Consider the following 25,412-nt stretch of genomic DNA (forward strand, 5'->3'; position numbering starts at 1 on the left):
GCTGAAGTGACTTTAGAAGGAAGACAACATTGATACGATCTTTCTAATATATGTGTAATGGAAACATTTACCCATCTGGGAAGTGCTCTTATGTCTGCTACAGATATTTTTAACAAGTCTTTGTAGAAATCAGGAGGTTGTACACTCTTCATAGAAAGACATTTAACTCTGAAGTTGGTATCAGTGGTGGTGACAGGATGGTATTTGCTTTTGAAATTACCTTTGAAATTTTTAAAATCTAGGTAAGTTCCTCTCTTCACGCTTCTTGATGCTATTGAAAGTAGCACCTACTTTGAAACTTACCTGATTTATTTCTTTCAGTCTTAAAATACTGTGCTGGCAATTTAAATGCAGTTTATCAACTGGTACAGTTTGTTCTTTACTAAATGTAGAAGACTGTCTGTTTCTGGCCACTGACCAGTCTTTATGTTTGTAATGTATGCTGACTATTTAGATCCTGGCAAGAAATTTGTTCTTGGACCTTGAAGTATTTCAGTCCTTCCAACCTGGAAGCAGCTTAAAAGATATTGAATAATGAATTAGCAATTTTTCCATCTACAGCTCTCACAATAAACACATTTGTAATCAGATTTAGTGTCAAGCTGTACAAGTTATTAGTGCTTGGCAAACTGTCATTTAGTGTTTCTTTTGTTATAAAGATTCAAAAAGACAATTTATTGAAATGAAAAGGAAATACAAACCTTACACAAATACAATGCAGAACACTTTTTAGAAGTACCAGTGTGTTCATCACTCAGGTTTTTAGAACCGTAGAACAGCCCCGGCTGGAAGGGACCTTGGAAGATCACCTAGGCCAACCTTTCACAGGAAAGGGAGCCTAGATGAGATAGTCCAGCACCCTGTCCAGTTGCAGGGATTGATGGGATTGAATCCAGATAAAAACATTGATTCATATAATTTGTCTACTGGGCAGATTTTTCCCCTCCCAGCATGAAGTTTACTTGTTTTTCCTCTGCTCAGAGTGGAAAAAACCCACAACCCATCATTAGCTTTATGCAGATGAAAAAAATTAAATGTGCCGTACTGGCATATGCTAAGGATATTGATTTAATACAGTTTGGCCATGCTTCTGGATTCACAAGTAAAACATGTCCAAATGTACTGGTTATTTTCTTCAGGCCTGTTTTCTTCACACATCAGCATATGCAGATGGCTAACTAGATTATCAGAATTCCTGCAGGGGGACATCTGCATGTTGGCTACCTGCTGGACTCTGAGAGAATTATACCCAAGCTGTTCTTACCAAGATCAAATAGCTTACGTAGTAATGTGCCGCTGTCTATCCAGATAGCTCCATTTGTTGGTGGGTTTATACATTATCACACTATATGTTTATGTACACGCCTTACACTTCCTTTTCCCGACTGCCCTCTGTGAGGCATTACAGCTATTTCATGGTAGAGTGACAAAAGTGCCCGTGTCATCAAGCACACTGTTGCAGACACGCGCACTGTGTATCTGCATTGTGGGAATGGCAGTGATTTCTGCATAAATGCGCACGACGTGTGGTATGTGCAGGGGTGAATAGTGGTGAAGCAAACAGCGGTTGCTTCTAGGTAGCGCTAAATGATGAATCATTTACTTGACAGCATGCCTTTTTTTTTTTTTCCCTCCTAAGTCATTGGATGCTTGTGTGAATTTTTTGGCTTTTTCCCAGAGTCCACACTGCTTCCAGCTGAGATGCCAAACCCCACTGCCGTTTGGATTTGCGCAACACTGCTTTAATACCCAGAGCTCCTCCATAAATAGTTCTGCTCTCCCCACGCCCAGCTAGAAAACAACCACAGGAAATCGGGGAATGTGCAGCCAGCACAGCTTAGCTGGCACTAATTGATCTGAGCCAGCACAGCCTGCATGAGAGCATTCATGTACGTAGCCTGCGCTGCTGGCTGGCTGCGGCTGCTACCTCAGGAGCTCTGGTGCCTGCTTTTTAGAAGACACCATATTGCTACAGACTTACAGCAGCAGCAGCATTTTTGTTGTTGCTCCAAGGAGTTGTGCTCCTTTAGGAAGTGTATGCAGCCGCCCCCCTCTCTCTCCCTTTCTCCCTGCCTTCCTCCCTCCCTTTTCATCCCAATCGATTACCGGAGGCTTTTTCAGCTGCATGCAGTTGTCAGGGCAGGTAGTCTTGGGAACTTGCAGTGGCTATTCCTGAAGGAAAAATCCAAGGAAGACAGATGGATGGATGTTTTTACCGGTGTGAGTGAGCAGTTAGTACGTAGGGGTCACCACGCAGGGGATTTGGATTTGGAGCTGGAAACACCAGGGTCTGTTTGTTTGGATGTTTTTAGCTAAAGGTGTGAGCTTACTGCTGCTGTGACTGCAGGGTGGTGGGTTTTTTTCCTCCTCTGCCTCCTGAAACATCCTTTTTTTTTTTTTTTTTCTTTCTCATTTCTGCGGGTATACGGGAATATAGCTGACTTCAAGTATGAAGATTCAAGAGCATCCAAGCATTCCTGAAAACAAGTTGCAAAGAAATCAAGATGCCGATGACCAGGAAAACAGCTTTGTGTCGGAAGTGCCTCAGCTGGATTTGACAGCGCTGTGTGATGACAACAACTGGGAAGGTAGGATTGTGTGATGGCTGGTCGTACAAGTGAAAAGAGAGAGAGGGAGACCTGAGTGGGCTGCGTATGTCTTTATGTGATCATTTTCCCTTGCCAAAAACAACAGGAAAGCAATTTGGTCCTTAATATGGAACTGAAAGTTTGGAGAAACTGGAAGCAAAATACTGGATGGGTACGAATTCTAATTGTCACTTAGAGGAAGAAAATTAGTTGGTTTATTCTTGAAGTTACTTTCACATGTTGTTTAGTACTCTTAAGTCCCAGAGTGTTTCAGGATAACTTATTTCTTGGTGGCTGGTCACTCATATTAAGCTAGATGGCCCTATACTTCAAAGAAGCTGGGTGTTTCACAGTCTGAAAGGAACTTCCTTCTTTCTTCCTTTTCTTCCACTTCAATCACTATTTGGAAATAATGATTCAGATCTGAAAAGCGTAGCTGGAAAAAAGGCTGTCTGTCTGCTGTTTTGTCTTTTGATAGCTCTTACAAACAACATTTTTATGTATGCTGTGAAAAAATCCTGATCGCCAGCTCAAACAGCAGTGTTAAATTGTGTGTGCTTTAAATTATTTTAATAGTGGTTCTTAGTGGCTGCACTGACTCAGTTAAGGGTGGGAAATCTGGGGGAGCTCTGTGGGTGCCGTGAACCTCAATTTCATTTGAACTTGAGATAAATTTAAGGTGTCCAGCACCTCTGGGATCAAACCCTTTTCCAGTTACACGGTTTCCATGTGCAAGCAAGAATTCTGTTTGTGCTTTAGGAGTGAAAGAAGGGCTTTGACAGGGAAGAAGCAGGAAAAGGGGGAGTACGGTATTTTAATAAGCAAGAGAGGGGAAAATGTGTAACTAGTTTATTGCTCTAAATCTGCTCCTGCCTCCACAGAATACGTGACCTAGTATATTTTGCCTTTCCCTCTAGGAGTGGAGTAGTTATGACACTTTGGGCATGAGTAAAGAAAACTTGCAGCCGTGGCTGCCTTTGATTCACCAGGCAACTAGTCACCATGGTTGGGAGAGCATTTCTCCATTTGCTTGCTAGGCGGGGATTCCCTGGGTGGTATCACCACGTGTGCAGCATGGTTGATCAAAGCGCCATGGAAAGGCTCCCAGGAGGCCTTGGCTGCTGTATGTGTTTGCTGGGATGCTAATTAGCACTGCCCCGCAGGGTCTCAGGCCAGGGTGAGCATGTCTGTGTTCTCAGAGGTGATGTGTGGCTTCAGCAGTCATGTGAACCTTTGGAAATAATGACTCTCTTTCTTTTTTTTTTTTTTTTTTTTGGTCTTCTTGGGTTACTAATGGGAGTCATATGAACGCATGAAGGGGAGAACAGAGATCTGCCAGAGAGGCTTTCCCATCATACAGAATAAGTTGCACCTTTGGTACAATTCCTTCTTCATAGGTGTGCTCTTACGGATTCTAGCTTTCTTGCCCTGCAAATATGAAACAGGATTATGCATGTGTGACTGTGCTTGAAGAGTGCTTCTCTTTGATCCTTCCTTCCTCTGTTCTGCTCACATGCATTTCACAAGAGGAGGAGATGGACAGCTGTCTGTGGTGAGAGAGATGCCGTCTTCTAAAAGGCATGCCTTCCAGAATCACCATTTTGTTGATGCAGATGAAAAAGCAGCAAAATGGTGCCTTCTGAGTCTTCCATAGCTGTGGGTGTGAAATCAAGCTTGCGGCATCCAGGAGGTGGAAGATCTTAACATCAACTCTCAGGCTGCTTCTGCAGCTAACGACAGAGTCTGTAATTGAGACTGGCTTTGCAAGGCAGGGTTGTACCACCCATCCACAGCTCTAGCAGCCAGGGCATCCTCCCTTCCTCTGCCAGCCAGCCTGTGTCACTCAGACCTTCACAGACCTCTCAGGATCTGTGCTGCAGCTCTGGTTGCATCCCCAGTGAAAAGGGAAAGGACTGTGCCTCCAAATGCAGTAACACTTGAGGAGTTTATTGCTTTGCTCTAGCAAATTTGGTAGGTCCTTCTCTCAGGAAATTACCTGTTCTTCTGGGGCATAGTGGAGCTGACTTCTGGGTGCCGGGTCCTCTGTATCATACCGCAGGAGACAGAGCATCTAGTGATCAGGACAACAGCTGCGCCTTCTAGAAGTGGCTTGTGAGAACAGTTACAGGTTGAGGGGTTGCCTTCAGCTGTAGCTGTCACTGCCTCCAGTCAGATGTGAGGGAAGAGCCTTCAAGAGTGGGCACAGAATTACACAAGACAGCCTTGTCCACTGACTAGCTCTTACTTGTCTCTCAGGCAGGCTCTCCATCACGTTAAGACCAGAGCTACCTTAAAAGCCCTCCTTCAGGGGCACAGAACTGTGATAGCTGCTGCCAGGCCCCCCCGCCTTTTATCTTACGCTAGAAGTAATTCTTACCAGATATTTTTTTTAAGGTTCACCACATCGTCCAATCTGTACACAATAGGAGAGAAGTGCTGTACTTCTCCAGGCTATGTTCCCTTTACCTAAAGCTGGGCAGAGAAAGGACAGAGACGATGGCTTCGCGCTTCCTCCGGTGCGTAGGCTGCTCGGCACTCTGCTGTGTGCCTGCCTTCTCTACCTGCCTCGCCTGCTACCTGTAAGGCCATATGCGTAGTAGTCATCACGCTGCCGATGTAGGATGCAGGGCGTGAGCAGTGCCCCAGCCACAGTCAAGTTCTGAACACTAAGCCTAGGTGTGTTTCCCATGATCCAGGAGAAATATTTGACTAGTGTGCATTTGGCAGACACAAATCAAATCGTTTTATTCCCGGGCTGGGTGTGAACTGAGCTGTCTCTGTGAACTGGGATGTGTGACTGCTGGGCTTGCATGCTAAGCTGGTGGGTCAGTCAGTGCCAGCTGAGACAGCTTGCGAGCAAGCGTTTTCAGAGCTGCTTCCCTAGCAAAAAGTTTTTAATTGTTGCGGATTACGTTTGAATGGAGTGCTGTGAGCGAGGAGGACAGAGTGTTCTTTCACAGTCCAGCACTATTGTACAAATTTCTTACCAAATGTTTCTAATTCGAGCCCAGAACTTGCTATCCTGCCCTCAAGGAAAATCTGCAAGTATGTTACTCTCCGTAACAGCGGCTGGCAGTTCAGTAAATCAATAGGATGCGTGTGATTGCTGCCTACATCGCCCGATTACTGACGCTTTAAAAAAAGTTCTGTGGATGAGATTTCAAGCAGTTTGCAGTAACAAGCAGTTAGGAAACAATCAGCAGACATTTTTCTACAGCCTTTGAAGCTTGGGGGGGGGGGGGGGGGGGGAAGGATAGAAGCAGAAATTCAAAACACAATTTGGGTTCTCAGTGTTGAGAACTCAAGTATTGCAGCACTGAGACCCTGAGGGTGAAGCTGATCTACAAATAGTTTCAACACTGACTTAATTGGTAATTTCCCATGGGAAAAAAAAAAACCACCCCAAAAAAATCCGAAGAGTACAGCAACAGGGAAGCTAGATTTGGATTTCTTTTTCTCAACGCTGTGGACTTAAGGTACATCAATGTATTTGTGTAACACTCTTTAGCATAAGGAATCAAAAGGTGATGAAACACATTGCATTTTTATTACTATGTGTAGAAAAGAATAATTGCATTGTGTACTGATTTTATTTGATAGCACAAATATTTTAAAAACTATTTTTTCATTGGTTATTATGATGTTATAAACAAAACACAAAGTTGGTTTGGTAGCTGAGAGATGTGTCATCTCACTAACTGAAAAGGCATGGTAGCACTTTATTTGGATCATTTTTGATCTGTGTAGGAAGAATACCTCTTGATGTATTCAAACAAGGATGTTTTCAAACAGTTATTTATAAGATGAGTAAAATAGGTTGTTACTGAGCTAGTGAATGTTTTGGGGTTTTCAATTGCTTTTTTCACTTTATTATGAGAGATCTTTCTGGGGTCTTTCAGGTGGGATTTAATAGTAGGACCTCAGGTGTGGTAATGAGTTCAGACTTTTTAATCCCTCTGGACCTACTTGGGTTTGCAGCAGCTGAGATTTGGCCTCCTTTGTTAGACGGGGGTGTGTAAAAGCGGTGTGAGCAGCATGCATCAGCTGTGTGGCTGCAGAGGAAAGGGAAACAGGAGATGCCTGCGGCATTTTGCTGGCTGCATCTGACATGGGCTGCGTGTGTGTGTGTGTGTGTGGCCACCCCTCTGTTGGCCCTGCAGCCCCCAGTAACCTGTGGCAAATGTACAATACGGTGATATAAAAAAAGTCAGGTTTTATCAGCGTGGCGGCTTGGAGCTCAGCAATAATACACCAATTTGGTACAATTAAATCTTCCTTCCTCCCTTCTTGCATGACACAGGTTTATTAATATCTCCAGCCCTCTGTGTGGCAGGTTGCAGAGAGGTTGTATTGCCGTAGGCGTATGTGTGCCTACAGAGTTCTGCAGAGCAACACCTGGCAGATGGCTGACAGCTTTGTTGAAAGATTAGCTGGTTGTGGGATTTTGAGAGGGAGTGCAGCAGTTCTGAAGGACTGCAGGCTCAATACCAGCATAATTCATTTCTTCAGTGCCGACTTAGAGAAAGTGTACCTAAAAGAAATGCATTGAGAGTCTGACCAATAAACAGAAATTTTTTTCACCTTTTCTCTGCACTGGTATAGCCATGCTGGTTAAATATTCCCAAATATATTTGTTTTCACAAAAGATTTTCATTATGGAGAAGGGGGGCGGGGAATAGTACATGGAAAGACTGTGGAGGTGAGTAGAAAACTGAGTTTTCTCTGAGCAAGACAGATCTGTTCAAGACAGAACATGAATAAGGGTAACTGTTCTGTCAAGCTAATGGCAAAGAAAAGGTGGAACTTTTACATTCCTTACTGAGATTTTGTTCTTCAAGTAGCAGAAAGGGGAAAGGGTAACAATATTAATCCTGAGAGCAGATACTTCAAACCTGAGTCATTAAGTCCAGGAATTTAGCAGCCTTCCGAAAAGGCTCAACACTCCGATAGCTATTTTGGGTAAATGAGTAACAAAAGGTATTACGTATTCTGTTAAACACTAATTGATCCATTGTGCCCTGTCAGAAAAAGTGGCAGCTTACCCTTAGCAGGTTCCTATACATTTATTCAATCCAGCAATTCCAGTGCTTCCAGCTGAAGCACCTGGCACCGGGCCAGTATGAGGGAAGGCAGTTGGACTACAGCTCTGGTCCACTTTGTGATCGGATGTAGACAAAATCCATAATTCTACTTACCTAAATATGTTCCTTAATTAATTGCTGTGCAACATTCTAGGGGGTTATCCATTTTTTGTGTCCAGATGAGATCTTTTTCTTTCAAATACTTAAGAGTCAGTAAGGGAAACAAGTTACGCTTGGACTCAGGCCCTCCAGGAGTGAGGGTTAAAACCAGCTGATTTGCTATAGCAACCATTTCTTCTATCAAGTCCCAAGTCTGATTTTTCCTTTTATTCCTTTTTTCCATCTCCTTTTTAACACTTTCTCCTGTGGAATGTGAGTTTTATCTTTTTGGGCAGTATACTGAAATTAACAAAAGAGAAAGTAGACATACCTCAGCCTCCAGTAGCTTGCATAAAGTGCTTTGCTGTCTTTGGGGTTTGATCAGAAGCTCTTTGAGCCACTACAATTCCCTGAATGTCGCATGCTATCTGGTGTATAAATCCACCTTGGGACAAAGTCACATGCATCATGCATGATTAATAATGGCTTTGTTAGCCAGTGTGGTGTAGCAGCTTAATTTGGTTACTGCTAAGTATGCTGCTGATTTCTTCCAAGTTTATTCCATGTATATAAATCCCATGGAGGTGTGATTTAACCATTTCCAAGAGCAAATTCTGTTTTGGGGTGAGAATGTATTCCAAAAATCAGACAAGAGAGATGTCTGCAAGAATTGTGTGCATCACTTACATTTGACTAGCAGGAATGAAGTTATCAGATTTGTTCCTTTAGTGTTACTAGCCATTATTTTGCTACAAGAGATCTTGTTGAGGACCTTCCTGAAATCATGAGTGATCAGGGAAGTGTGCAACACCAAAGTGTCGCAGTTTGGCTGAAGAGTTTGCCCTTCGTTTCACCCTCCTCCTTATCAGATTCCTTGAGCAAAATATTTCAGGTATTAGGAACTGCCAAGGTTGAACACAGCTAAGAAAAAACTCTTGTTCTAGAAATTAATTGAGAAGTGCAGGCTGCATTAGCTTTCCAGTCCGTGGCAAAACAGCCTACGTACACTCAGGACTTACACACCTCATCAAAGTAGCCTCTGTGAGCCAGGCTTGTATGTGCTTCACTTAGCACAACACCTGCAAGAGGCTCTTTGCAAAAACCTCCAGCCATCCCTTTCAGAGCAGCACATCAGTTTGCATGCAGCACCAACCTCTAAGCAGAGGCGTGCCATTTATATTCATGTGCTAAGGAAGAAGGGGGGAAGAGCGTTATTTGATGCCGTGTGCAGGCAAAATACCGCTGAGCCTGTCATTACTGAATTGTGGATGATCTTGTGCTGTCTGAATTGTACATGGGTGGGAATATTAAACAGCATACAGATGCTGTAAGGGAAGCCTTATGTAATCCGTTCGGAGCTATGAAAATGTTAACCTTGTTCAGCAAAAGGAAATACTGCTTTTTATTCAAAAACCGGTAACTTCAAAAGCCCCTTCTCTTCATGGAAGAATAGATGCACGAGGCATGGGAAATCATGAGTCCGTAGCTCTGCAACTGGTCTGGGAGCTTTCTATAAGGTTTTTGTTTTCTTACTTGACTCTCAAACTATTTGTTAGATTTGTAAGTTCAAAGCCTGGCTCTTAAACTGTCTAATCCCGTGGTGCTAAGTAGGAGCATGCAAATCAGCTTAGTAAACTATCTGAACACAAAATGTTGGACTTCTTATGGCATCTGGAGGGAGCGATCACAAGATTGAGGTGGTAGCTTTCCTTGGGCTCCGTTATGCTAATTAGCAATGCTACTGCTACGTTTGGTTTCCCTTTCTCTCCCAGTCCACCATCTCCCTGTAGAGCATTGCTTTTACTTCCAGCTGGTGAGGTTCTCCAGGTGGCTGAAGATCTCCACTTTTCCACCATGCTGTTAAGCAGCAGGATTGCACGTGGGATAGAGAAGGGAGAAACTCAGACCGTATTACCATCATTGTTCATTTCGAGGCTAAGCACCCTGTGGAACTGGGTGTAATGTGAGACAGCTTTTCCTTGCAGACTAGAAGAACCTAGGCTTATTCCCAGTCTTTGAACTTCCAATAGTGGGTAGCAGGGTTGTACTGGAGTGCTGGAGGCTATGGCAGGACAATTAATACGCAACTCATTTACAGCATTTGTACACCCTGAAATTGAAAAAAAACCCTCCTGTAATCCAGTTGCCTCCTTTATCCTGCAGTGTGCCAATAATTTTCTCTTGTCCAGCGTAACTTTTCCCTCAGAGGTGCTGGCTGGCGATAGCCTCGTTTGGTGTCAGTCCATGGTAATTACTGGCCAACTTCTGGGTACAGTTTTCTGTTGTGCCTAGGAGATCATTTGTGTTTCTGGAGAGTACCCACTGTGGCCAGGCGATGCTTTGCACGCTGGGCAGATAGATGCAAATAATGACCCAGAGAATGCCTGACGACAAGGAATCACTGTGCGGGACAAACAGGTCAGGGTTCATTAGAAAAGTTGCCTGGAGCCTGTCGTACGTGTAAAACAAAAACGATAAAACCAGCCTTTGTCTTACTGTTCCCAGAGCCCATCCCTGCTCTTTCCTCATGGCAGCGAGACGGCTTAGACTCAGATGAGGCTCGCCTTTCCCCGCAGGCCGGTCGCTTAATTCGCCAGCTTCTGGATGAGGACAGCGATCCCATGCTGTCCCCTCGCTTCTATGCCTATGGACAGAGCCAACAGTACCTGGATGATACAGAAGTGCCTCCTTCCCCTCCCAATTCTCATTCCTTCATGAGGTGGGTTGTGATTTCCCTGTCCTGATTCTCAAACCCAGCTGTAAAGGGTGTGCACAGTTGCATCAAGCCACAATGCCAGATAGCTGTGCTGTGTTTGGTTTCTGTTCCTGCTGATGGGAAAGGGATATTTTTAGAAAAACTCTTGGTAACTAATAGTTTCTGGGTTTGTGAATTGACATCTAGGGAGTGGCTGTTGCTGAAAAGTGCTGTTACAGCATCTTTTGCTGTCATTACAGAGTAGCAACATAGCATTCTCACTTCTGTGGGATTTCCCATTATTTGCACAAAGTTTTAAGTGGCCTTCTTTGCATGAAGACGTACTGTGGCTGTTTGGATAAGCTCTTCTCTGCTCTTGGTAGGAGGCGGAGTTCATCTTTGGGATCTTATGAAGACGACAGAGAGGACCTTACCCCTGCACAACTCACCCGGAGGATTCAGGGACTGAAGAAAAAGATCAGGAGATTTGAGGACAAATTTGAAGAGGAGAGGAAATACAGAGTGAGTCTCTAGGAGTTAAGCATTTGTATGGAGAGTTATGCATTAGCAACAAAGGGAAGGGACATCAGGCAAGTCTGTCAAACATACAGAGCGCTTGAAAGCTTTTATAAGGTCTGAAAAAGAAAAAATGAAAAAAGCTACTGCTCGAAAAAGGAAAACATGCATCTGTACTAAGCAAATTGCCTTTCCAAGCATTATGCATTATCAGTGCAAAACAAGGGATAGCCTAATAAACTGGTAAGAATTGGATCAATACGTAAGACTGTGTGCCACAAGCACGGACTCAGTGTGTAGGAATAGCTATGCTATTCTGATTGTTTGTTTATTAAAGTTCAGCTTATGGGGAGCACAATTGCACATCTCATTTGCATGATGGTACTCCCAGGACAGCAGTGCATTGCAGAGGAGAGAGAGCAGCCGCCTTACTTCTGAGCCAGGAACCACAGTCAAGTGCTGCTGAGCAGCAGCAGTGTACTGTACTGTTAATTGCTCCTGACATGCCCTTCCGATGCATAGAAAGCTTTTTAAGGAAATAAAGCTTTGCATCTGTCTGTCTTTGTTGGGGATCTAAACTACAAAGGAATGTGCTGAAAGGATCTTCCTGCACTAGAAAAGGCTGGAAGAAATGCTCAGAGCTTGCTGTAGCCTAGCATTTGCGTTATTTTGCCGTCTTTGGATGTAAGGAAGCTTTTGGTGTGAATATGTGCATCACCCTAACACTTCTCAAACTGTTCATGCTAGGCTAACTATTTTGGAGGTGCCGTCTTGTTAGAAAACAGTAGGCACAAGGATTCCAACGTTCATCTGGCCCTCTGAGGCACTCCTGCAAATTCATGTTTGCCATCAAAAGTTTTGTGTTTTCTAAAAATAAAATCAATCTTACGATGCCCTGAAGAGTCAGTGCTGTGACAGGGAGGAGCAATTAAAACAAGGTCTGAAATGAGCTGGTCAGAGGCCTGCAGGGTGCCAGTCAGAAGCTAGTGCTCATGGTCCATGCCGGGTCCGAATTCTGTTGTACCGACTTCTGTGACATATACTTGTTTCAGTGGGTCTCTCCTGTTGGTTTAACACAGATTCAGCATTACTGTTTTTTTCCTCCCAGCCTTCCCACAGCGACAAAGCAGCCAACCCTGAAGTGCTCAAATGGACAAACGATTTGGCCAAATTCCGAAAGCAACTTAAAGGTGAGCAACCACCACTGGTGCGCCTTTGTGGGGCAGCTGGACTCTGCCTCATTTAAATTTGATGTTAGGCAGCGATCTTGTCATTGCCACATTTTTAAATAGAAAAATTACTCCTCTTCCCCCAAATGCCCCGTTTAGAGTCAAAACTAAAGATATCGGAGGAAGACCTTGGCCCTGTTGTGCGTCAGCGAAGCAACACGCTCCCCAAGAGCTTCGGCTCTCAGCTCGAGAAGGACGATGACAAGAAGCAAGAGCTGTCAGATAACTCTGCCAAGCCTGCAGTGGAAGCGACCCTTGATTCTATCCAGAAGAAGCTTCAAGAAAAACGAACAGAGACAAACCGACCTGAAGATATTAAGGTACGATGTAGGCAGATCAAATTTAGGCCTTTAAGTACAAGTGGGTCACTCATGGCTGCAGAGTCATTTGGGAAAGCCTTGTGGTCTTCTGTGTTTTGTTGCAAAGTCTACAGCCTTTACTCCTGGCTCACTTGATTTAGTTTCTTTCCCTCTGCCTTTAGTACCTGATTTTTTTTCCAGACTTTCATTTCTGTTGAATGTCACTGTGTGTGCTTTTCCTGTTCCTTGTATATTCCACATAACGTTTCTGAATTATTGCAATATTTCCTGCCCTGTATTTGGCTATTTCTGTTGTTATCCACAAAGGCTTTTGGCAAATTCTGAGTCTTCCAGTGATTCTGGACATTGGGTCATCTGTTTTCTTCTAGTTATCGCTCCAAAGCTGAATGCTCTTTTCTCAGGGATTTTATCACTACTCTTCAGAGTTTTGCATTGAGCTGTGTTAGCTGCTGTGATCTCTGAGGGTTGTGAGCAGGGAGATCTTTGTGTCTGATGTTGCTAGTTCCTGAGGTTTGGGCAGCCTTGGAAGTGAAGTCCTTTAGTCTGTTGACACATAAATTGTGCACGCTTTGTAAGAGAGGGGCAGACAGCATTATCTTTGTTTACTAGATCTTCAGAAGAAGATGATACACAGCGTGTGTTCAGCTGTTTTCTGGTGGTAGCAAGAATCCACAGCCTGGCTGTTTAAAAGAGGGTCTGTGATAGTCTTTGGTGCTATGATAGGGAGAGAAGGCCTGGTGTCAGGCAAGTTCAGTGGGGGAGCTCTGGCAAACTTACTTAAAGAGTTCCCTAACTGTCTGCCCTTTGGTTTTTTGGCTTGGTCCCCTCAGCCTGTCTGCCAGAGCTTTTCACTCTATAGCAGAATTGGCAGAAGGAGATGGTCTGACTGCAATTCAGTTCTTGGTAGTCTGTTTATGGCAGTCAAAGCAAAGATGGCAAGCTTTGCAAGAGGTGCTGGAGCTTGCCCCAGATTGGGAGAAAAAGAAGGAACATGTGCTTTGGTGTAGAATTTACACATTGGATTTTAACTGAAAAAGAGGCGCTGTGATTAAAAGTTGCATGCCATTGTTTTCTCAGAGCACATTGATAATTGGTAAGTCCCCGATATGTACATAAAACACCTTCACATACAAATTTTATATGGTTCTAATCTTTCTGCATTGTGCACAGGGTGCCACTCATGTTAACAGTCTCTTTTGCAATGTAGCTGGGAAGAGAGGACTGGAAGGCAGAGACCCGTCTTCAGAACATTTTAATGACAAAATGGTGTGACTCGGTTAGGCCACAGATCAATATTGTTCAGTCCAGGAATCTGACTTCTTTTTTCTTCCTCCTCTCTCTGTATGCCGTTCTTCATAGGACATGACAAGAGATCAGATAGCAGCTGAAAAAGTGGCTCTTCAAAAAGCTTTGCTGTATTACGAAAGCATTCATGGCAGACCGGTATGTACAGCAGCATTTTTTTTTTTATAAAGTACATCTTTATATGTCTTTGTCTGTGGTAAATGATCCCCCTAATGCTCCTTTGATGTCACAGTCATTAGACTTCTTGCTGTTCAAACCACACGTGCATCTTCTAATCTACCTCTCTGATCCTTCGCAGCCATCGCTACCCAAGAGTGTGTTCTCAGCAAGGCGATGTCTGCACGCAGTGCTGTGCTTGGCAGATACCTGTAGGACTGAGCCTCCGGGCTGACTGAGGCAGAATGTGCATTATTTTAGCATCACACTCACCAGGATCCACAGATACCCAGTTTGTGGCCCAGTGGACTCAGCCACCTTTACTGGGGATATAGTCTGCACGTGAATAGTTGTGTGTGGTCCCCCATCCAACCAGGAATTTTGCAATTTGCTAGTATTAGTGGCTAACTGGGAAGACAGGTGTGCATACATTGCTCCTTCTTGGAGGAGCTACAGCTTGTTTCTCCCAGCACCTTGCTGTTCGCAGGGAGGTGCCGGCACCTTGCTATTTGCACAATTCGCTTGTGCCGAAAGGTTCGTGCAAGTTTGTCTGCTAAGCAGCCCAGCATAAGTTGAGAGGCAATTTCGTTCTTCTTCTGAGAAACCGATGGTTTTTTCCAAGTGCCAGGGAAGCAAAGGTCATGAGGTTTCTTGCACGTTTGATCTTAACAAAGGAAAATTATTTGTGAAGACAGAGGATTAAGTATTGTGTCCCTGCCGTGGCAGAAACACTGTGGCTTCCAGGACACCATTGTTGGCTTTGTATGAATCCCTCCTCCTCTTTCACTGACAGTGTTATAATCTTTGCTACCCGCTGTATAGGTGAAGTAACTTAATTTCAGAGTGGTGCTAATCCCTTGAGCAGCGGCTCGGGAGCAGCAAATTACTGCTTATAAGGAGTACTTGATTAGTGCAGCTGACAAATCTGTCATTCTGCTGCTGCACGGGATTCCTGATCGCTTCCTTCCTTTTGCTCCTGAATTATTTCCTCCTTTGTCCATTGTTTTAAAAAAAGTATTGCTAATTTACTTAAATACCTTTGTGAAGGGCTAATATTGCACAGTCACATATACTGGCAACTTAAAACAGCATAATTTATGAGAGGACGTGCAGTTTTATTCTTGGGTGAAGGAGCAAAAGGCCAGCACGAGGGAATCCACTTCACCTTCCCTGCCTCCCCCCCGAGACAGTCTGCTTTTCTGCTTTTACAATGACATAAATCAACAGGTGGCATCTCGTTGAAGTGAACTCACTTAAATCTGTTTAAAAAAGAGAACCAGTCCAGAGCCTAGCTTGTCAGCATACCTTTTATTTTTTCCTCCCCTTTCTGATCCTTTATTTATACAACTGCTTTTTAATTTGTTTGGGTTTAAGTAAGCAGCCTATACCTAGCAACGCTGCATGGCAAGGAGGACTGCAGCTGATCAGCTTTTGCTGTTCCCAGCGCTTGGCACTGCAGCAGTGGAAAAGTACCGAGAGCTTGAGGAGAATGGGGATAGTTCAGCCAAGTATTTTTTTTTTTTTCTTAAAGATATTTTAACTAAATAAGAAAAACAATGGAGCTGACATTTATTGTGCAACCGGGTCTTTCTGCACCAGTGGTAGATGAACCTGCAAAGGTGGAACTGAACTGTTTAAGCCAAAAAGACCATCTCTGCAGAAATTCTGGAGCTGCTGTGACAATGCAAGCAGTGGTCTGTTCCTCAGCTATTGCTCTTCTGCCATGTGGAGTGTGCCCCAGAGCTGTGTCAAAGGCTCCATTATTCCAACAGGCTTTTTACATTTTAATGTTCTCCCAAAATATACCTAGGTTTTGCTGGTATTACTTATGTTTACCTACTGAGACAGTTTGCCCGTGTGATAAACATTTTCTTTCAGAATCTGCCTTCTGTTAAATGTGCTGGTGTAAATCAGCAGGGCTGACTCAGGCCCCATACATACACTTCTAATGCCTAAATTAATTCTCTGTGTTCTCTCTCCACGCTGATATTCAGACACTGAGGCATGTCGTTTATTTCCATTCTTCCACATACCTAAGGATCTTTTGCCCATTCCAAGGCTTATGTTTATTTTTCTGTGCAGAACAGTGCTATTTATCGGCTTTGAAATGTTGTTAATTGAAGGTTTGGTTCTCAGCCTCAGTGTAAGCCTCAGCAGTCTTTTTTTTTTTGTTTTATTTTTTTAGTAACAGAGACTGAGCTAACAGTAGTGCTGTGCCTCCTGTTCTACTAACCGCTAACCTAGTAAAGCTAGGGAGAATGAGAGAGAGGCAGGCTACCCAGTTTTTCCAGTAGCATGCTTGATGGGTTGCAGACAAATGCCCTAAGTTGGAGGCAACTTGCTAGCCAGTGCCATTGAATGCAACAGATCAACACAACACTCGATACAGAGAGGGCCGAGTGAATTGTCTGATGCTGCTCACATCCCTCTAATCCATATGTGCTACTTATGCAACCAACAGCCAGCCTGAGGGTGTTGGAGCTGGCCTGTGCTCCAGAGGTGTGGGGCATGCAGGCCCCAGAGCTGGGACTGCCCCTCTGTACGCCCCTTGTCAGGCTTGGGGATGTTCGTATTGAACCCAGAAAGAAATAAAAAGGCCTTCCTCCTCCTTCCTCCCTGTTCATCTGCCCCCAACATAAGAAAGAAACTTGATTATCAGGAGGAAGATGCTGCCTCCAGATTCTTAAGAGTTCTTCCCTGCCAGTCCCACTCCTGGGAGTGCTCGGAGCTCTTCTGCCCCTTGCAAACCAGCACCCTCCCCTGCTCTGGAGGGAGGATGAGAAAGTTTTAGGAAGCTCACTCCAATGAAAGTCAACTGCAGACAAAATAAAAGACCGCTCATTTTAAAATCTCCTCCCTGTCTTAAGCTGTATTCCCTTCCTTCCTATTTCTGTTGCAGAAAAGGAGACTGTACAAAGCTCCCTAGGGGGTTACACTGTTGATTTTTGTGTGGCGGCTGTTCAGATGCTTTGGTGATTAGCAGCAGCAAAAAGCCTCGAGGAAGATAGGCATCAGAATCAGTTAAAGCTTCACCTTGTAAGAGCTTTATAATCTAAAGTCAGACAAAAGAGCTAATGGAAAGACAGTCATGGGATGTGGGTCAGACAGTACTGAATACAAAGACAGGTGATGGTCAGGTTGGTTCTGCCGAGTACTCTGTTTTCTAAGCCTGCTGTAACAAAACACTGAAGAAATAAACCCTGACTTCCTCACAACTAGTACCTGGTTGGACAGACCTTTGCTTTTACCACATGAGTTACTAGCTGTTAGGTCTTCCCTTCTCCTGCACTATCGGTACTAAGACTTTCAGCTTAGCTTGGATCTGAAAGAAACCAGAAATAAACACTGGCAGTTTGTAACACTGTCACACGGGGGAGGGAGCATGACCACAGCTAGGGAGAGTAGAGTCAGGGGCAGAGCAGCGTAAGGAGGGCTTGGGGTGGGCATTACAGCACTAGTCTGTCTTCTCTATGCCACACAGCCCTGGCACCTTCATCCCTTCTCAGCTCTGTGGTAACTTCTCCTCAGCAAGGTTGCTGGGAGGAGGGGTGGAGAGCAAGGTTAGGTTGTTCAAAAGATGAAGAACTGCGGCCTTGGACAGGAAATTAGGAGAAATAGCGAAGCCAGCTCAGCTTTTGTGATACCTGTAGTTTAGCTACCCTGAGAAAGACTCCTTACGTTGCAGTATCCAGTCATTGCAGCTCTTTTCTCTTTTTGTGCGTCATAAACATTGCCTCTGAGGCCCCAGCCACAAGAACAAGGGTGGGAAAGCTCATGTTGTGCCTTATAATGGTAGACGTGATTACAGGCACAGACTGTTGCCTCTGTGGTCATTTTGTGCTGTGGACATACCTAAACTGGTCATTTAAACAGCCTGTCTCATACAGCCCCATTACAAGACACCCCACAGCTTGGGTGCTGCTTCATCTGGCACCTGCGACAGGAGATGTAATGATGTATGGGAGCACTTGCATTACCAGTTTCAGGGTTAATGCTGCTAACCCGTCATCCTCAGGAGATTCTGTTCAGGCCCCCTCTGACTAACAGTGATCACAAGCACATGCGTTATAGAGTGGAGCATCTGCTGCAAGCTTCATGGTTCTCAATTCTTTTTCCTTTTCAGGTTACCAAAAACGAACGACAGGTGATGAAGCCTTTGTATGACAGGTATCGCTTGGTCAAGCAGATCCTCTCCAGAGCGAACACCATCCCTATCATTGTGAGTAGAGTGTTGTTTTCGGGGCTATTTCTTCAGTTTTGGGCTGAGGAAACAGCAATCACCACACTTTGCATACAACACAGTCACTAAGGCCAAGTCCCAGCCTCCCTTATCACTCAAAGACCAAGCAAATGAGTCAATCCATGACACACCATTTACTGAAGTCGCGCAAAGCTGGTCAGGGGCCTCTAGTTGCCCACCCATGAGCCATGGGGCACATCTCACCTTGTGTTGTTTCTTCTCTTTCCATTGAGCTGCTGCTGTTACTTCATCATCTTGTGTTTGGCTACAGCCTCACTTCCCTTTTCTTACCAATCCTCTGAGCTGTAGGTCTTCCATGCTGCTTGGTTACATAGGCTGGTATGTGAGGAACACAGACTTGTGTGGGTCCCGCAGGAGGTACCAGTCTCCTTGGCTGAGAGAAAGGGCCAACAGTCTCCTAACGCTTTGTGTGTATTAAATAAATCCTGCAAGTGGCGGACCTCTTTTGAGGTGGTGCTTTGGCAAGGAGGCACTGCCACCAGCCAGGAATCCAGTGCACCCATCTAGGGAGTAAATGCACTATCTCTAATTTTAGACAACTTGTGTAGGCCACTTTCTAAAAATTATTTGATCTAAAAAACCCACACAGAACACTTTTAGCCTGTCTGTGGAAAGAGAATTGTTTTATCATGGTTCCTGTTTACTCTGTCATGTATGATCCTTCACTTTTTTTGCTGTTCCCAAGCAGCGCTTATGTCCTGGCCACTTCTTGTAGAGGGGCAGTGAAGTGAATGGGCTGGCACGGCATTCCTCAGTTCAGTCACACTGGGAAGTGGCATTTTTTTCTGTAAATAGTGGGAGATGGTCCTGCATTTAAAACAAAACAAAAAGCTGATCCTCCTTGAATATGCAGAGTACTCCCCAAAATGTGTGCTGTGAAGATGGTGCTGGCAATCAAGAAGGAAGAAACTGTGTAGCTGTGCACGGGCAGTTTAATGCAAAGCTCTGAAAAGAGAGAGGTCAGAGCCCGTTTAGATGTGAAACTGAAATTGTACGGTGGCTAGCAGAGGAGAGACAAGACTGGCTTTCCCCAGCCCCTTAAGTGAGAGCAGCGAGAGACTCATGCAGAGGTGGGACACATTTGAAAATCCATCTCTACCATCGTTAGACAATTCAGTGGGAAATCAGGGTCCTGGAAACCAAGCCTGGGAAGCCTAGCTGGGCTTGTACTGTAGCTCTGGAGAGCCAGCCAGATGTGGGGTGTGTGTATGGGCCTTGGGCTGGGGACTATTTTCTTGCAGCCTTTCCTTTGTAGTTCCTGCCCAGCTAGTATTCCAGCATCCAAGTTTTTTTTCTTAAAAGTGTTTGGCAGCGATGTCCCTTCCTAAGCAATGTCCAGTGTCCTGAGAGAAAACAGCCCAAGGTGCAGGGGGTTTGCCAGGCATGTTTAAGAAGTAGATTTCTCCTGATGGTCCAGCAATGAGCTGAGAGTGAATGTATGGGTGAGAATGAGCTGAGAGCAGGTGGTGGAGGAGAAAGGGGTTCATAATGTAACATACTTGTTAACACCTGTCACAGGGTTCCCCCTCCAGCAAGCGGAGAAGCCCTTTGCTGCAGCCAATTATCGAGGGCGAAACTGCTTCCTTCTTCAAGGAGATAAAGGTGAAGACCTCCAGCTGCTAACTAATTGCTCAGTTTGCATCAATTTTCCCCTTATACCAATGAAAAAGAATGATTGATTTATTTTTTTCCATCAGTGTTGATTTTTTCGCAGTGTCCTCCTGAAAAATCAGTAGCTGCTTTAAGCCTCGCCAGTTCTGATCAAATTCTTCCCTTGTAGATAAGAGTACAGTATTTCCCTGGCTTTGCTTTCTTTCCCATCCTTCTCCTTCCCCCTCCACCTGCACATAATTTATTTTGCTTTAAAAAAAAAAGAAATCACAATTACCTTTGTACCTTGCTTTTTTCTTCCTTTCCTCCTTTCTTTTTAATGACACTAACTTGTTTTGCGGTAGTTTTTCTCACTCCAAAGCTCTGTGGCTTGCACACAGCACCGTGGCAGGAATGAGCTCTCACAAAACTAACACTCGCACGTGGAGCCAACTGGGGCACCTGTGGATCCTTTACCTGCTCCCATTCACATGCTTATTTTATCCAGGGCTCTTTGGTCACCACCTTGTGAAGGGTATTTCTAACCAAGTTACGTGAGGATGGAAGTAAGAACAACTTGGTTCTGCTAGTTAACGCTTGGTTAGATTTGGATGGGAGGATTATTGTTTGTCGCGCTGCTGTGGGGTGGTCATTCTTGATGCTGAAGACAGCTGTGATACTGGGCCGCCTTCCCCTGAGAAGTTGTCCAACAGTTGACCAGGACATGAAGTGTGGAGCTGGGTGGCCCTGGCTTTCTTTTGTTACCTTTGCAATTCAACGGGGAAAAAGTGCTTCAGCACACTTGGGTCACTTATCCGTTAAATCAGCCAGAGTTTGGTTAATGGTGTGAATACTGCAGACGTAGATATCCAAGGTGATTCGATTATTAGGCAGTTACAGTAGATTGCATATTAATGGGACTGTTCAAGGCACGTGTTCATTAAAACCAGATCGCAGAATGAAGGTGTTAAGCTGCTGGTTGGAGGCTAGTTAATCGTCACTGAGCAACCAGTATTTTCTAGATAACTGCTGGATCAAATCTGCAATAGTGGTCTGGTGGGGGTAGTTTGGTTTGGGTTCGTTTCTTTCTTTTAGTGTGTCCTCTTACTTTTCACCTATGCTTGCACCCAGAGTCAGAACTTAGAGCTGTCAGTTACGGTGATCTCTGCTGCGCAGCATGGCTGGTGCTGTGCCGGGCAGCATCACACCAGCTCAGCAGTGACCTGCGGGGAATGCAAACCCTGGCGGGTTTCTGACTGAAGATCGGGGTGACAGCCTGAAGCCTGTGAACACTTCGATGCCTATCCACACTGAAGTAGGGCCCTGTGAAGCTGCATGTGGCAGCTTTGCACTGGACCACATTCAGAACTAAAGGGAGGAAATTGCCAAAAGGCTCCGAAACGTGCCCCCTGCATAGGTCCGCTATGGGCAGAGCACTGCCTACCTCGACAGGCCCTGTCACTCTTGGGTTTTCGGGGGTTTGCTGTTGTGGTTTCTTGGTTTGGTTTGGTTTTCTAAGCATTTGGGAGAGCTGGATAAAACCTTGGAATTGATTTGAGGTGAAGCCTTACCAAACATTTGGATACGATATCTTGAATATTGTCTGTGTTGAAAAAATGATTGCAAAGTTTGCTTTTTGGAAGTGCCGATGATGAGATGCTCTGGAGATTCTATATTTGTAACTCTGGAAAATTCAGATGCTTCATGACTGCGTAAAGATCCAAGCAGGTGCAAACCAAATAGATCTGGTCAGTGAAGATCATTCTGGTTTGCGGTGTAAATGCCAGTGCAGGTTTAAAATAAGATTCCCGTGTGAGACTTGTTTAAAGCAAAGGCCTTAGATGGCCATTTCCATTCGAGTTCTTACTAAGAATACTTGTAATTCACTCCTTTGTTTTAAACAGCAAAATGCTTTAAGAGGTCTTGTGACATCCAGATTTAGCGTTTTGGCACTGAGGTCAAGACAAGTGAAATTTCTACACGTTCTTTTCCTCCCATGGGCTTCCGTTGGCAGGAGGTTTGTCCTGAGCTCTGGGCCAGAATAATCCTTGCTGGCAGGGGCAGTGCGCTGGGGCCTTGGAGTGGAGCAAGCGAGATGGGCTCGTGGGCATCTGTGGGGAAGACACCTTGCATATGTCCTCGGAAGCGGTTTGTCACAGCGCTTGGGAAAATTGTCCCTTTCCTTTCTTTCCCGAAGCAACTTGGGTCTTCCAGGAAAGGGCACGGGAGCTCCTCCTTTGGTGCCAGAGAGATTCCTCTACAATAAAGCGCACCGCTTTTACTGCTTAGATTGACTTAGCAAATCCTCCTCCACGCCACAGCGGGACTGGCGTTCTCCTGCCTCAGCCCTGGTTGCCCTTACCCGGCAGGGCAGGGCGGCATGCTTGGGGACCGGTAAACGGCACCGAGCGATGGTCTCCCCTCCCCCGCCCAGCATGAAGTTGTTTGCAGGGTTTAAGGACAGTACCTGACTGCTGGTTTAGGCCTTCTGTTTAAACTATATAATTCACATCTGGAGAAATGGTTCTGTCTAATTGTATGCTAAATATTGCTTTAACTTTTGCAAGTTCACTGCAGATTTTCCCGAGATGTATTCCAATTTATCTGTATCTTTTATTATTATTACTCAAAACTTCTCCTCAGCTCACCTTTTTTTCATCCTCAAGCTTCCACCTTAGTTGTAATTCTCAGCCTGTGGCTTTGCGGTGCATTTTCATGGCCTAGAGCTTTAACAAAAGAAGAATACTCTGGGCAAACTCCTGATTTCATGTAAATGTACACGTTCATAAATCTTTGACTTTGAGGATCTAATGGGACTATGCCAGGTCCTAGTGTTACTTTCTCCCATTTTGCTTGAAATGTGGGAGCAGTCACGTAGGAATAATTGAACTACTCACAAGGAATCGCATGAAAAAAAGTAAAGAAAATGGCTTTTTTTGATCCCAGTGCAACAATGTATTTTTGCATACACTTGAAGACTTTGGTGATACTAGACCTCAAAAGCCTTCAAAGAATTGCATGTGCTTAAATCCTTCCTGGATAGAGTTATGTGGTTGTTAAGATAGATATATATACACACATACATATTTAAGAGGCTTACTGTCCATGCTGGCATTTATTACCTTCCTCTCACGCTTATGCCTCATGCCTTATATTAAGGTTGAAAACTGCCTTCTAGAAATGTCTCTGTAAGTAAGAGAAAACTGGGCCCTGTTCCCTGATAATCCAAATGATTTCTGGACAGTGTCGCAGGAGAAGCGATACTGTGAATTAGCAAGCACAGCAGACACTTTCAAATCTTGTGCCTCTAAATTTTGCAAAAAAAATTTGAAACAACCCAATGATCAGTGTACTTCAGGGAAATTGCACTGGGCAGAGTTTCTACTCCAGTTTTAGTGTATTCCAACTAAATGGTGCAGAGCTGACATTGGGAACGTGTTAGCAACAGCAGTCCTTTTACAGTCAATCATATCCCACATCTGGGCCACTGAAAGACATCTGAGCTCATCGCTATCGCTGCACGAGTGTTTGAGGTCTGGAGTTCAGCCGTTACAGCGAGCTGTTGAGCTGCATCTGTTGAGGGAATGTTTCAGATTTTAACCTGGCAATCTGTATGCTGCCAGGTGTATTTGTAGGGAAACCTAGAGGATGGCTGGTATGCTTTAGACAGTATGCATAATGACTGGAAGCGTTTTTATTTACATCAGGATACATAAACAAAGCAACACGTTGCTAAGAACTCCAGGGTTTTTTTCACCTGGTTTTGTTGCCCTGGGTCTCCTTAACTGGTCTTGAGCTGGTGGTCGCAGTTTCTCTGACATGCTTTGGGTACAGGGTGGCTTACTGATGGTCTTCTGGTGTCCCGTATTGCTTGGCAATTAAAGTGCTTGCTCTGCCTATCCACCTCTTTTCGTACTTGTTCCCCAGTGCATGTGGTGAAAGGAGGTGCCTGTTTCTAAGAAGGAAAGCAGTAACCTGTTCTGTTACGGGGGTGCTCTGTCCCTCTCTGTAGGAGGAAGAGGAGGGGTCAGAGGAGGACAGCAACGTGAAGGCAGATCTCACAATTACCATGAAAACAGATTTCAACGTGCGTAGCTTCTTGGATCAACTAGAAGATGACGCTGACGGCTTTGTTTCCCCGGTGGATGATAAGATGCCATCTAGGAGCAATCAGGATATGGGGCTTTCAAATCTCCATGAAGCATCCATGTATGTTGAATTCACAGACAACTTCAAAAAGTTATTTCTTGCTAAGATAGCATTTTATTTGTCAGAGAAGTGTCTAGAATTTTTTTCCCCCATTTATGATCTGAGTTGGACGGTTTTGAGCTTTATTTTTAAATGCAGTAGACCCTCATATGAAGGTTGGGGAAGAAACTGCCTTGTCATGATACTGATATTGGACTTCTGCATCTTTGGATTCTAGCACTAAATAGTAGCTGCACTTCACCAGTGGCAAGGCTTTATCATGAAAACAACCCTGTACTCTGCAAGGCTTTTCAGGTTTTGGAGAGATCAAGTTGAACTAGCTTTGCTAGTTTCTAGCAGCTGGGCCTGATGCAAACGCATGTAGGTGGTAGCCTTAAGCTGTCACCATTGAATCTTGGTCTTGTAAAAGTCACCAAAACCAGACCCATCTTCAGCATAACTCTTTCATAGGAGTTGGTGGTGAATTGTGAAATGCACACTTGATCTCCTTAAAGGCTTCAGCTTAAGTGTATGGTCGTTTTGCTGAACAAAATTCAGAGAGTTTTTTGTTGCAAGTAACATCAGGTTGCTAGAGCTGCTTGCAGGAGCAGCTCCATTGCTTGGCATAGGTACAACCATACATTTGTGGAGTTACTGTATATTTCCTGCTCTAATTGTGTACACGTGTATAATCTTGTTTATATTTGAACCCAACAGCCCTGAACTGTTAGAACAGCTCCAAGAAGTCAGGGAAGAGAAAAAGCGAATCAGGAAAAAGTTGAGAGACTTTGAAGATAATTTTTTCCGACAAAATGGAAGGTAATAATTTCTCAGCTGTCTCCCTGTCCTTCAGCTATTTTTAATGTTTGGCATCCACAAAGACCTCCAGATACAGAAAGACACCTGAATTCACTATTATGTATTTCTTCATCATCATCAATGTTTTACCCACATTCATTACAGTTGCCCTTTAAAATTAGGTTCTTCTCTGCCCCCTGCCCCCCAGAGAACTTCAGGGACAACAGCCTCTTTGAAAATTTTGTCTTAGGACAAGCAGTGGAAAGCAAAAGTACAGATTGTGAAAATCTCGCTGCCTTTAGCACAGCTGCCAGGAATGGTGGAATAGGTTCTCGGCGATAGAATAATTTGGTTTTTTCCTAATGATATATGTTTAGATTTCTGTCCTATTCTTGCTTGTCTATGAAGTATTCAGACACCAGTTTAACAAGTATTTCTGCTTCAGTGAAGCTGAGTTTATTGTTTTCAGAAAATGTCCCACATTAATAAGCTGAGGGAATGTTTTAATATATTTATACTCCTAAGTTACCTTGTTAGTTTCTTGCCACCAGCCATCATCCTTAGAGGTTCTTGTAAAATCACTGAA

At 44.3% G+C, this 25,412-nt stretch overlaps 1 protein-coding gene across 10 annotated transcripts in view; it reads left to right on the forward strand.

The window, feature by feature from the left end:
* FAM13A (family with sequence similarity 13 member A) overlaps positions 1-25,412 on the forward strand; it is a 133,767-nt gene that overhangs the window by 104,216 nt on the left and 4,139 nt on the right. For 9 of the 10 annotated variants that reach the window (XR_005828720.1, XM_040599503.1, XM_040599525.1 and 6 more), the window contains 10 exons: positions 2,438-2,588; positions 10,274-10,487; positions 10,847-10,985; positions 12,088-12,169; positions 12,308-12,528; positions 13,888-13,971; positions 18,113-18,208; positions 19,769-19,852; positions 23,853-24,049; positions 24,746-24,847. Coding sequence is in view for 9 of the 10 variants with exons in the window: in XM_040599503.1 (XP_040455437.1) it covers positions 2,438-2,588; positions 10,274-10,487; positions 10,847-10,985; positions 12,088-12,169; positions 12,308-12,528; positions 13,888-13,971; positions 18,113-18,208; positions 19,769-19,852; positions 23,853-24,049; positions 24,746-24,847 (1,370 nt within the window). In the remaining variant the exon portion in view is untranslated. The remainder of the gene's footprint in view (positions 1-2,437; positions 2,589-10,273; positions 10,488-10,846; positions 10,986-12,087; positions 12,170-12,307; positions 12,529-13,887; positions 13,972-18,112; positions 18,209-19,768; positions 19,853-23,852; positions 24,050-24,745; positions 24,848-25,412) is intronic. The other variant, XM_040599516.1, reaches the window with a different exon arrangement.

Source organism: Falco naumanni, chromosome 1 (genome assembly GCF_017639655.2).
Source record: "Falco naumanni isolate bFalNau1 chromosome 1, bFalNau1.pat, whole genome shotgun sequence".
Classification (NCBI taxonomy): Eukaryota; Metazoa; Chordata; class Aves; order Falconiformes; family Falconidae; genus Falco; species Falco naumanni.